Source organism: Geotrypetes seraphini, chromosome 7 (genome assembly GCF_902459505.1).
Source record: "Geotrypetes seraphini chromosome 7, aGeoSer1.1, whole genome shotgun sequence".
In the NCBI taxonomy this organism is placed as follows: domain Eukaryota; kingdom Metazoa; phylum Chordata; class Amphibia; order Gymnophiona; family Dermophiidae; genus Geotrypetes; species Geotrypetes seraphini.
In genome coordinates, this window is record NC_047090.1 from 120779504 (window position 1) to 120793112 (window position 13609).

The 13609-nt window shown below is 41.5% G+C and overlaps 1 protein-coding gene across 11 annotated transcripts in view; it reads left to right on the forward strand.

The window, feature by feature from the left end:
• RMDN3 (regulator of microtubule dynamics 3) overlaps positions 1–13609 on the forward strand; it is a 219132-nt gene that overhangs the window by 171588 nt on the left and 33935 nt on the right. For all 11 annotated transcript variants that reach the window (XM_033952294.1, XM_033952295.1, XM_033952296.1 and 8 more), the window contains one exon: positions 1693–1791. In XM_033952294.1, coding sequence (XP_033808185.1) covers positions 1693–1791 — 99 coding nt within the window. The remainder of the gene's footprint in view (positions 1–1692; positions 1792–13609) is intronic.

Sequence of the window (13609 nt, forward strand, 5' to 3'; positions counted from 1 at the left end):
CCTCTGAACAATAAACCTCTGGCTACACAACTGCTGGTTTCCAGGTTCATGAAAGGTCTATTTCATTTTGAACCTCCAATCAAACTGGGACTTCATTGTTATAATCTCTACTTTGATGAAGCTTCCATTTGAACCACTCGTGACTTCATTTCTCAAGCACCTTACTTGGAAAGTAGTTTTCTTAATTGACATCCCTTCCGCACGCTGAGTTAGGGAACTTCAGGCACTCCTCTCAGATCCACCTCTTTTGTACACATCCTAAATTCCTGCCTAAAGTAGTTTCGGACATTCATCTCAACCAGTTCTACCTATCTTCTTCCCAAGACCACATTCCTATCCTGGTGAAGCTGCACTCCACACATTGGACTATAAATGTTCTTTGGCTTACTATCTGGATCAGACCAAGCCTCATAGAACTTCCACTCAACTATTCCTGTCATTCAATCCTAACAGGCTGGGAACTCCTATAACCAAAGAACAATCTCTACATGGTTGGTGGACTGTATCTCCTTCTGCTATGCTCGGGCTGGACTAACACTGGAAGGTAATATTACATCACATAAAATTAGAACAATGGCATCTTCAGTAGCTTATCTACATTCCATTTTCAATGAGGACATCTGTAAAGTAGCAACCTGGTCCTCACTGTATACTTTCACTGTCTGGAGAATCATTCCAGATAGGATAGTCAGTTCAGCCAAGCAGTTATACAAAATTTATTCTCTGTTTAGATGCCAACTTCCTTCCATCCCTTCCATATTAGCTGAGGAGTCCCATCTGTGAGAATATGCTGCCTGCTTGTACTGGGATAAAGCAGTTACTTACCTTTAACAGGTGTTATCCAAGAACAGCAGGTAGATATTCTCACAACCCTCCCATCTTCCCTAGTTGACTTCTTAGCTTTTTTTACTGAATTGATGGTCCCTTGAACTGATAGGTGGGGAAGGCACTGGTACAGGCAGTCTCAAGACTTTTGAAGAAGTTGAAAGTGACAGTACACTTTTGCACTGTCCATACCATGTCTGAGGATGACATTACCCATCTGTGAGAATATATGCCTGCTGTCCCTGGATAACACCTGTTAAGGTAAGTAACTGTGCTATGTCTGCATTGTTTTTATTATGAACGTTATTTTTGTTTACACATTAGCATTTGTTGGATATGTGGTCTTTCAAGTTTTAATTTGAATCAGATGAATTTGTTAGGGATAAAATGACTTATTGTATGCTCCCTGATGATGCTGTAATGGATTTTGCAAGCTAGCTGTGAATCTAGTGCTTGCTTGTTTGGAACATTTTCTGTGTTGAGATTTCAGTGACATACCTAAGCAAGTGCCTTCACCCTAGTAGTGTCTGCTACGCTCCCTGCCTTCAAATTTGTGCTGTGGAGTTTTTACACTTCTGTGTATCTTCCTTTAAATTGATTCTGTGGAATCCAGTAGTTTTATTTTCTTTCCATTTTCAATATAGGCTGGCAACACAGATTTCTTGCACTGCAAACCCAGCTATTGAATTTTGTGAAAGTTCACTGAGCCAGACAGCAATATCACTATTCAGCAGCTGGCAGGATGGGCTCCAAAATCTCTGCTCTGCCTCTTCTTTTGTTTTTTTTGTTTTGGATATTGCAGCTGATTTGTCATGTTCTTCAAAGTACATGTTCACATTTGTATATATTATTGCCATTTCTCCTCAGATTGCTAACCTTGGATGGCTGGAAAGAAAAACAGCTTCTGCCTTGTTTGAAACACCCCCGATGGCTACTATTTGTGATGCACTGCAAAACTTTCTGAAGGTACTGTTACGGTTAAAGGATATTTTTAATCCATCTCCTAATATTTTATGAGTGAAGTAAATCATATACAGTATCTATGAAATGCAGTAGATAAATACCTTTTAGGCTTTGGTGAACTGCCTTGCACAAGACACATGAATACCTTACCACAAATCACTGATTTTGTAACCCAATGAAAACTATTTTGTTCTGAACTGAATACATGTGAACAGGGCTGGACATTTTGTGCACCTTCAATTTCCGTACTGCCACCCATGCTTGAAGTAGCATGATCTGACACTGCTGTGAAGAGGGAAGGCAGAGGGGTGAGAGAAGGGATGGAGAAGTTTCTCTAACTAATGGAGTTTTTTTATTTATCGGCCAACCACAGTAGGATCATTGCTCCTCTTCTCCATTCCTGACAAACTGTTTCATTTCCATTTTTTGTTTTTTATTAAGTTAAAACTAAACAACAAAATAAAATTTCAAAAAATGGAGAAAAATGCTAGATATCTGCCACCATGCTATAAAAACTCTTTGTGCCCTTCTGTTTTCCTTTTTCCCAAGGACCATTTACCTTACTGATCACTTCATGGAGCAGGAGCGATCCATGGTCATTCCTGCTCTGCCAGTGCAGCAGTTGAAAATGGGACTGATACAAGGGGCATTGCTAATTTATGTTGTATGGGAACATGCTGTCATTCTTGGTCTACTGGTGCCTTCTTCAATTGCTGTACCAGTGGGTCAGGAACAACCAACGATCTTTTCTATTCCATGAAGAGAGATGATGAAGAGATTGAGGTAAGGCCCAAAAGGGAGATTTTTGCATCAGGAGCTGGCATCATTTTTTTAAAGGAACAAAATTTAGTTTTTTAATTTCATTTTGTTTAAAAAAAATTGAAACAAAATGTGAAATGTCATTAATCTGCTCATTTCATTAACATTTCTGGTTTTGTTTCAAATGAAATCACATTCATATCCAATGTACAGTCATACTGAAAGCTTTTAAATCAGACCTGGGGCTTTTTTCTACTGTATGTTCTTCATAAGATTTTGTGGGCTGGACATCATATTGGTGTATTTAAATGGACCATTAGGTAAGAACTTTATTACGTACAAACTGATCTGCCTTGAGGTTATGATTTCATAAGTAGCCTCTGTTTGTGTGGATACCCAGATTTGTCTCACCTGTAACACTGAAGTGAATTCTTACTTTCATGGCTTTTGGAGTTGTGAGAGTATACAGGGTTTTTGGGGGGCTTTGGCCTCCTTCCTGCAGGGCCTTCTTCGGGTTCCTGTCCCTCTTTCTGTCTATCACATGTTGTTTGCTCACTTCCCTGCCTTTTCTGTTTTTTCTTCTGCTGAAAAATTGTTTTTGAGCAAATGTTATATTTTAGGGAAGAAGTGTATCTTGAATCATTGGCTGGCTGATGTTCCTCCCTCCTTTTGGTATTGGAGAAACAAACTACATGAGTTGCTGTGTTGGGAGGCCCGGCTGGCTTGTTCCTCTCGTCGTAAGAGCAGTGATTTTATTCACACTTGGTCTCCTTACTTGGACAGTTTGCCGCCGCGAAGTCGTAGTCAAATTGTGAATAGATTGCAACTGTATTCTGCACCACCTGTCTGACCTGGGATTCTTTTCTGTTGGGGTAGGGGGGAGGAGGGGTTTGGGGGGTAACAGGGGGGGGTACGGGCCTGTTGGGGGGTGTTTGGGTCTCTTCGTTCCCTGAGAGGACATCAGAGTCCAGTCCTCTTTGGGGGGGAGGTGGCCCTCCTTTGACTGTTATTGGAAATGTTACAATCCTTTTCTGTGTTCTGTGGCTGTGAGTTGTTATTCTATTTACCAATAAAAAAAGTTTCATAATAATATTATCCATGTTGTACTTTTTAACTTTATTTTTTAATTTTGAACATGCAAAGTACAGCTGACATCTGAATTTCAATCAGCATGTAAATGGTACACAAATGTATGTTGTCTATAAATCTGAAATTCTACCAGTCTTGACCCTGCCACTGAGCCAGACTAGGATGGTAAGATTTGGAGGGCAAGAGCTTTCCCTTCCTGGGCATGCAGTCCTCATCCATGCCACCTACCACCTCCTGCACCACCCAGGGAAGGTAGAATGCTGGAAGGGCCTTGTAAGCACAGGCCTGCACTAAAGCATTGCCCAGTCCTGCCCCCCTCTGAAATGGATTTTCTATTGATGGAGGGCAGGACATTGCAGCACTTCAATGCAGGCCTGTACTTAAAGGAACTTTGTAGTACTCTATATTTTTAAAGCTCAGGACCAGAAAGGAGAAGGTAGGTGGAAATCAGCAGCAGCCTGTAAGGGGAGAGGAAAGGGGAAAGATGCTGTGTGTGGGGTGGGAATATGGAAGATGAGATGAGTTGCTGACCAACTGAGGGGAAGGTAGAGTAGGGAAAGGGAGATGCAGAACACCCAGGGGAAGGGGGAAGTAATAAAGACTTTAAGCTGCTGGGGGATAGAGGGTGGCCAGGGTTGAAGGTTTGTCTAGGGCAGTCAATGCAAGGCCTAGGGGCCAATGGCATTTTCTTTCTGGTTTTCTTTCAGTTACTCTACCTCTCATCCCAGGCTCAGGTCAGAAAGTGGGTAGGGAAGAGCCATATGCTTGAAAGACAAGGCATTTCTCAACAGAAAAAAACAGAATACATTTGGAAACACTAACAAGTTTGAGGATACTACCTTTGAGGTTTGAAGGTGGGCTGGTGGGGATGAATATCGTTGACACACTGGTCAGTAGTGTTTTGGCCCTGCATGGGAAGATATTTGTTGGCTTTCCTTCAGCTCATTATTTTCCCTGTAACAGAATCTACAGCTGGGAACGCGCTTCCCCTCCAACTTAGGCTTGAAACCTCATTAGCCAAACTTAAGACATTACTAAAATCCTTTCTATTTAAGGATGCATTCGAATGACTTTTTATTTTTTTTTTGCCAATCTGCATTCGGATAACATCACTTCCCTTTATCCCTTACTGGACCCACCCAAGATGCCACCATTCTTAACCGTACAGTACATCTTTACCTCTACTATTCCTCCTCTTTCCTATTAATTATTGTAGTTCACAATTTCCTTTATTTCAGTTTCTTCTCTTTCTCAAATTTCCAACTGTCATAACCAAATACTATGTAAACGGAATTGATTCCATATGTAATGCAGTATATCAAGAATAAATGAAACTTAAAAAATTGGAACCCAAAGTGGCCACAGCTTAAAAACTAATGAAGACCACTGGCCTAGGGTGTCCTTTAACTTTGGCAAGCCCTGCATCTTACACAGTATTATATGACATCCAAAGGCAATATCATAACAAGACTTAGATTGTCATCATCAAATGGCTATATAGTAATTAGTCTCTGGCAAAGGTATGTATTGTCTGAAAATAAACCATATGCTTTAAAACTATGCTAGTCGCCTACTAACTAATACAAATTAACCTCTTCATCTCAGATATTTGCCAAGCACTTCTGTATAAATTACTTTATTTTAAGAAATTTGTAACTCACCATTTGTAATAATTCAATAAGGTTAGCAACTTAACATTCATAATCATAAATGTAAAATACAATTTATGTTATGTTAATCAGGTTTTCTATTCGGGTTCGGTGCTTGGACCCGTGCTCTTCAACATATTTATAAACGATCTGGAAATTGGTACGACAAGTGAGGTGATTAAATTTGCGGATGACATGAAGTTATTCAGAGTAGTGAAGGCACAGGATTGCGAACATCTGCAACGTGACATAAACACACTCGAGAAATGGGCCGCGACATGGCAGATGAGGTTTAACGTGGATAAGTGTAAGGTGATGCATGTCGGTAACAAAAATCTTATGCATGAATACAGGATGTCCGGGGCGGTACTTGGAGAGACCCCCCCAGGAAAGAGAATTGGGAGTACTGGTCGACAAGACGATGAAGCTGTCCGCGCAATTTGCGGTGGCAGCGAAAAGGGCAAACAGAATGCTGGGAATGATTAAGAAGGGAATCACAAACAGCTCGGAGAGGGTTGTCATGCCACTGTACCAGGCCATGGTGGGCCCCCACCTGGAGTACTGCATCCAGCACTGTTCACCGTACATGAAGAAGGACATGGTACTACTCGAAGGGTCCAGAGAAGAGCGACTAAAATGGTATAGGGGCTGGAGGAGTTGCCGTACAGTGAGAGATTAAAGAAACTGGGTGTCTTCTCCCTTGAAAAGAGGAGACTAAGAGGGGACATGATAGAAACATTCAAGATACTGAAGGGAATAGACTTAGTAGATAAAGACAGGTTGTTCACCCTCTCCAAGGTAGGGAGAACGAGAGGGCACTCTCTAAAGTTGAAAGGGGATAGATTCCTTACAAAAGTAAGGAAGTTCTTCTTCACCCAGAGATTGGTGGAAAACTGGAACGCTCTTCCGGAGGCTATTATAGGAGAAAACACCCTCCAGGGATTTAAGACAAAGTTGGACGGGTTCCAGTTGAACCAGAACGTAAGCAGGTAAGGCTGATCTCAGGGCACTGGTCTTTGACCTGGGGGCCACCGCGGGAGCAGACTGCTGGGCATGATGGACCACTGATCTGACCCAGCAGTGGCAAATTCTTATGTTCTTATTCAGTTCCAGGTTGGATTACATTACAAGAGGTTGGGTCAGTAACTCAGGAAGTTACAATGAACAGTTTGACACAGACATACAATAGGGTTTCTAGTACAGGTAGATAAGTATAACTACTATTTATATAGATAGGTCATAGTTTAAACTATTTAGTTTCAAGTACAAATAGGTCATTGTTGGTTCTTTGTTTTGTCCTGGGAGTTGCATTAGACAGTTTAGGAATGTGCTTTTTTAAAAATTTATTTATTTATATTTGAACAAATTAATAATAATAATAACGTTATTCTTCTATACCGCCATAGTCGTGAGACTTCTAGGCAGTTCACACCGAAGAGAGCTGGACAATCAGCGAAGTTACAATGTGTTGAAATCCGGCATACAGTATACAGTATATAGAAACTTACAAAAGCATATAGAATCTTACAAAAAAGTCCGGGATACAGCGTGTAGGGTCTGACAAAGAGCCTATAGAGTCTTACACAAAGGCAGAGAGATACAACATATGGAGTCTTTTAACAGGCAGTGAAGATACAGCAAACAGAGTCTTTAAAAAGGCAGCAGAATAAAATGTCAGACATTTCAGATTTGAAAGCAGGAGTGGGCATTTGTAGTGTTGGATGTAGATACTTTTTTTAGGTGACAATTTTGTTGAATAAGGCAGTTTTTATGGTTTTTCAATATTTTTCTATATTTTTCTATATTCTTGTACAAAATATTGAAAAGACAACATCATTCAACCTAAGTAAAAGAAAAAGCGGTAATTACTGAATCAATACTATAATCCCAAATTGGGGATCCAAGAATCTTATTGAGTGACAATTTAAAGCAAAAATGGACCCATATCCAAATATAAGGAAAGCGAATATCTGGTAGTGATTACAGGAGCATTTCTAATTATTCTAGGTGGTTGTTACTATCTCCCCTTCAAGGCATTTCATAGAGAGAAACCCTGTTAACTGTGACGGTTCAAAGAATATATAATTATAAGACCTATATTTAACAATACATTTGTATGGGTATCGTTAAAAAACAAAACAAAAAAACCCCACTTCACCCTGGCTTAAGTAACAAATACTGTCGTCTACGTTTGAGTCTCCTTCATCACATCTGGGAATATCTGAATTTTCTTTTCAAGAAATTTTTTGTGCCTATTCTTAAAATATAATTTCAATATCCAATTCTTATCAGATAAAAGTGCCACCATAACTAATAAAGTAGCCGGTCTCTAACTAGATCTTTAAATGTGTTACCAATACTGTTGTTAGATCCATCTGTAAGTCCTGATCCTGTTGTTCTGGTAGAGGTTGTTGTTCCTCTTGCGTTTTCATTGGAAGGTAATATATTTGAGAAAAAAGGAGGAAAAGTATCCTCAGGAATATTCAATACTTCAGAAAAGTATTTATTTTGCATTTCTTTTACTGAAACCGATGGAGGTTTAGGAAAGTTCAAAAATCTAAGGTTATTGGAACGGGACATATTCTGCAGGTTATCTACCTTTCTTCTTAAATTAGTATTGTCCCTAATTAGTATGGTCTGAACCTGTTTTTGCGTCTAAGAAGTCTTTTTCAATTTTTTCTACTTTTCTTTTAGTTTCATTAGTTTTTTGCTTGAAGGTTTTTAGTCCTCTTTTTGTTCCTGGAGTTTCTTTTCTAATTCTTTTACTTGTGCAACCAATGTCTGTCCCAGGCTAACAACCAGATCCCATAAAGAATTGAGGATAATGTTGGTTGGCTTAGAAATAAGAAAAGTACCTGCAGGCATTGACTCAGCTTGCTCAGTCAACAGGCTTCTCTCCTGTCTGTCTTGCTCCTCCTTCTGCTCCACTGCTATTTCCACCAAAGACACGATCTCCTCAAATGCCTAGCCCGATACAGTCTCCTGGGACAGAGAGTCTGCCTCTTCAGACAGACTTTCTTCCCGCGACAAGCTGGCTCCCTGCAGCTGAGGAGGAGGGGTCCTGGTGTCAGGGCTCAGTGTCATAAGAACTGCCATCTCTGGATCAGACCTTCGGTCCATCAAGTCCGGCGATCCACACACGCGGAGGCCCAGCCAGGTGTACACCTGGTGTAATTTTAGTCACCCATATCCCTCTATGCCTCTCGTAAGGAAATGTGCATCTAGTTTGCTTTTAAATCCTAGAACGGTGGATTCCGCAATAAAAAAAAGGAGGCTCAGGGGAGGAAAAAAGGAGGCTCAGGGGAGATATGATAGAGACCTTCAAGATCATGAGGGGCATAGAGAGGGTGGATAGGGACAGATTCTTCAGACTGAAGGGGACAACAAGTACGAGGGGGCATTCGGAGAAACTGAAGGGAGATAGGTTCAAAACAAATGCAAGGAAGTTTTTTTTCACCCAAAGGGTCGTGGACACTTGGAATGCGCTACCGGAGGAAGTGATCCGGCAGAGTACGGTACAGGGATTCAAACAGGGATTGGACGGATTCCTGAGGGATAAAGGGATCGTGGGATACTGAGAGAGGTGCTGGGATGTAACACAGGTATAGAAAGCTAACCAGGTAATAAGTATAGAAACCCAACAGGTCGTGCATGTGCAAGACCGGAGGATTAGGACTACGATGGGAAGATAGGACTTCAATGAGAAACCAAGATGGCAAGGGAGCCCCTTCTGGTGATTCAGACAGGTCGTGACCTGTTTGGGCCGCCGCGGGAGCGGACTGCCGGGCAGGATGGACTTATGGTCTGACCCGGCGGAGGCACTGCTTATGTTCTTATGTTCTTATAACCTCCTCTGGGAGAGCATTCCAGGTGTCCACCACTAGTTGCGTGAAGCAGAACTTCCTGATATTTGTCCTGGACTTGTTCCCTCTTAGCTTCAGTCCATGTCTTCTCGTCCGTGTCACATTGGACATTGTAAATAATTTTTTTTCCTGCTCTATTTTGTCGATTCCTTTCAGTATTTTGAAATTCTCGATCATATCCCCTCGCAATCTCCTTTTCTCAAGGGAGAACAATCCCAGTCTCTTAAGTCGTTCCTCGTATTCCAAGTTCTCCATACCTTTTATTAGCTTTGTTGCTCGTCTCTGCACCCTCTCCAGCAGTTTTATATCTTTCTTTAGATAGGGAGACCAGTGTTGGACACAGTATATCAAGTGTGGTCTGAACATTGCCCTATAAAGTGGCATTATAACTTTCTCCTATCTACTCGTGATTCATTTCTTTATCATGCCTAACATTCTATTTGCTTTCTTTGCTGCTGCCTCGCATTGTGCTGACGGTTTCAGGGTCCTATCTATCAGTACACCCAGGTCCTTTTCTTGTTCGCTCTTACCCAGAGTTGCACCTGACATTCTATACTCGTGTTCCTTGTTCTTTCTGCCTAAATGCATTACTTTGCACTTTTTCACATTAAACTTCATCTGCCATTTCTCCGCCCATTTCTCTAGCTGACACAAGTCACTCTGGAGTTCCTCGCTATCCTTCTGCAATCTGATTGCTCAAGGACATTCACTGCAACATCACTCAATGCTGGCGTCTCCAAAGGGCGATTCCCTTAGGTGCCTCGTCTCCTGCCATAGGTGCCTCAGAAAATCATCAATAGTTGCCAATGGTGGGGTCTCTGGGCGCAGCAAGGCTCCAACAGCGCTCTTCCCCCTCCTTTTTCGGCATTGGAAGAAGTACTGGTAAGTAAAACAGGGACTATTTCTGATAGTGTCTCACTCATACACAGGTACTCGCATCCATCTTGGATCCACCTAGAAATGTGCTTTTTAATTCTATCAATACTCTGGGGTGTATACCATCAGATACAGATGATTTTCTACTGTTCAGTTTGTCAAACTACCACATTACATCTTCCAGTGTTACAGAAATGTGTTTTAGTTTCTCTTACTCATCAGCACTGAATACCATTTCATCCTCATCAAGGTCACCCACTCTGAGATAGCCTGCTGCGCCGATGGTACAAGTTATTGAGCCAGCAGTACCGGTACCTTCTTTTAGTAAGAAACTCAATGAGTTCTCCAAGAGGGAGCTCGGTAATATATTTAAATTGCACTACCTGCCGGTGCTAGTATCGACTCCCTCGGTATCGGCCCAGCTTGAGCATATCGTTACAAGGCCTCAAGGTACCACTATCAACTATCCATTGGAGCATCAAACTCCTCAATGATCTCCTGTGAGACACTGTTGTCCTTCTTCAGCTTCCAGACATCGATCCTCACACTGATGTTCTTGCTTGTCTCACTGACTCTCCTCATCAAAACATCGATCCTTTACTTTGAAGCATCGACACATTTCCTGAGGGCGTTCGATATCAAGACATCATCGCTCCTCATCGCATCAATCTCATACTTTGAAGTGTAAGAGAGACATTCATTGATCCTCTTCATAGTCTTCATCAGATTGGTACCGAAGACGTCAAAAATATTCTTGTAGACATGGTTCTCTTTGAGGCACAGTGTCTCCAAGTCTTCTATATGATTCAGATTTGCATTCTGAATCAGACTGTTCACCTACTTTATCTGCAGCTGAGTCATATGGCATTCCTTTGGAACAGTCACCACAGAAAACGCCTCCTAGAAGAACATCTCCAGCAGAAAGACTTTCTTTTAGATACATTAGGCAGCTAGACAAAGCCCTAACTGTCAAATTGTCACAGTACTTGGACTATAATGAACCTCCAAAAAAACTCAAGTTACCATTAAATGGTATTCTTAAAGAGACACTTCTTAAAAGTTGGGAAACGCCTTTAACAATTATAGTAGCTCTGAGAAAACTTGATTCCTTATACAGAATCGTTTCTTGTCCAGGGTTTGATAAGCCACAACTTTAACATCAATCTTTAGTGGTAGAATCAACCCTTAAAAAATCTTCCAATACAAAAGTTTATGCGTTAGCGCCTCTGGGGTGTGAGGTCCATACTATGGACAAATTTGGGCGTCACTTTTATCAGAATTCCATGCTGACAAGTAGGATCCTTAATTATAATTTCTATATTTCCTGTTGTTTAAAGCAACTAGTAAGTCAATTGCCTAACTTTGACCAGTATATTCCTTCACAGCACCTTGCGCAATATCAGATTTTGCAAACTCTCACACACTAGCCAGTATATAGCAAGGTCAGCCTATAGTGCTTTTGAGATGTCATCTAGAGCATCAGCTATGTCAGTGGCTATAAAACGCCTCACTTGGCTAAGAGTTTCTGATATGACCATCAGTCTTCAGAACAGATTAGCCAATATTCCATGCTTGGGAGATGAGCTTTTTGGTGATTCCATCAAGGCAGCCACTCAAAAATTGACTCTGCATGAAACGAGTTGGAATTCTTTGGTCAGAACAAAGACTAAGCCTGTGACTTCTTCAAAACAGTCTGCCACGCCTTCTTATTCAGTTCATGTTCAGGACACAGAAGGATTGCGAAGACCTACAAAGAGACATAAATACACTTGAGGAATGGGCTGCGAAATGGCAAATGAGATTCAACGTGGATAAGTGCAAGGTGATTCATGTCAGTAACAAAAATCATATGCACGAATACAGAATGTCCAGTGCTATACTCAGAGAGAGCCCTCAGGAAAGAGACTTAGGAGTACTTGTAGACAAGTCAATGAAACCGTCTGCGCAATGGCGGCGAAAAGGGCAAACAGAATGCTAGGAATGATTAAGAAGGGGATCATGAACAGATCTGAAAAGGTTTTTATGCCGTTATACCAGGCCATGGTACGCCCCCACCTGGAATACTGCGTCCAAAATTGGTCACCGTACATGAAAAAGGACATAGTACTACTCGAAAGGGTCCAGAGAAGAGTGTCAAAAATGGTTAAGGGACTGGGGGAGTTGCCGTACAATGAGAGGCTAGAGAAACTGGGTGCCTTCTCCCTTGAAAAGAGGAGACTGAGAGGGGACATGATCGAAACATTCAAGATATTGAAGGGAATTCATTTAATAGAGAAAGAGAGATTGTTCACCCTCTCCAAGGTGAAGAGAACAAGAGGGCACTCTCTAAAGTTATAAGGGAATAGATTCTGTACAAACATAAGGAAGTTCTTCTTCACCCAGAGAGTGGTAGAAATCTGGAACGCTTTTCCGGAGGCTATTGTAGGGGAAAGCACCCTTCAGGAATTCAAGAAAAGGTTGGATAAGTTCCTACTCGAACAGAACACATGAAGGTAAGGCTAGACTCAAATAGGACACTGGTCTTTGACCTAAGGGCCGCCGCGTGAGCGGACTGCTGGGCGCAATGGACCACTTGTCTGACCCAGCAGAGGCAAATCTTATGTTCTTATGATCTTGCCCCGAGTTACCTCATGAGTTCATTTTCACTGGCAACTAGTAAATATAATAGATGTTCACATGCCATTTTCATTTTTCCATCAGTAAAAGGATGTAAATTCAAAAAATTCCACCAACGTCTCTTATCCTATCAGGCAGCGTCCTGGGACAAAGACCTATATCTCTTAATCATGACTTCCAGCATATATTTAGATTTCAGAAGGAATTTGAAAACATATTTGTTCACCAAGTATATAGGAAACTAAGTTATTCTATTCAATTGTAACAACTTTCTCTTTTGTTAACCGCATAGAGCTTCATGGTCCTGTGATATAAAAGCAGAATGTAATGTTGTGTTATGGTAGAGGTGATATACTACTAAACCTTCTGTTTCTAGACAGCCACCACAAAAGAAGTAGAAGCCACAGCAGTCTCAGAAAGCTCAGACAGACTGCGGCTCCTCAAAAACCTGCTCAGTCTTTTTGATGTGCTTCTCGAGGGCATATCTGCTGTTTCCCTATCTCAGGTCATCTGCAAACCTATCACCAACATTGGACTCTGATAACAACCGACATGTGGGTTCTCAAAGTCATTGAGAAAGGTTACTCTTCATTTTATCTCCATACCTCTAAATCATCCTCCAAGAGAGTCCTCTTTCAGCCTTCAGCAGACCTTCCTTCTTCAAGAAATAGAGGCTCTGCTTCAACTAAATGCCATAGAGCTAGTACCCCCCTCACAGAGAAATCAGGGGGTTCTACTTCAGGTATTTCTCATCCCAAAGAAAATGGGAGGCCTAAGTCCAATTCTCGACCTCTAGTGCCTCAACAAATTCTTAGTCAGAAAAAAGTTTTGAATGTTATGGGTTGGGAACTGGCTTGGAGATAGGCTTCAGAGGGTAGTGGTGAACGGCACCCCCTCCGAAATGAAGGAGGTAATCAGTGGAGTGCCGCAGGGCTCGGTCCTGGGCCCGATCCTATTCAACATCTTTAT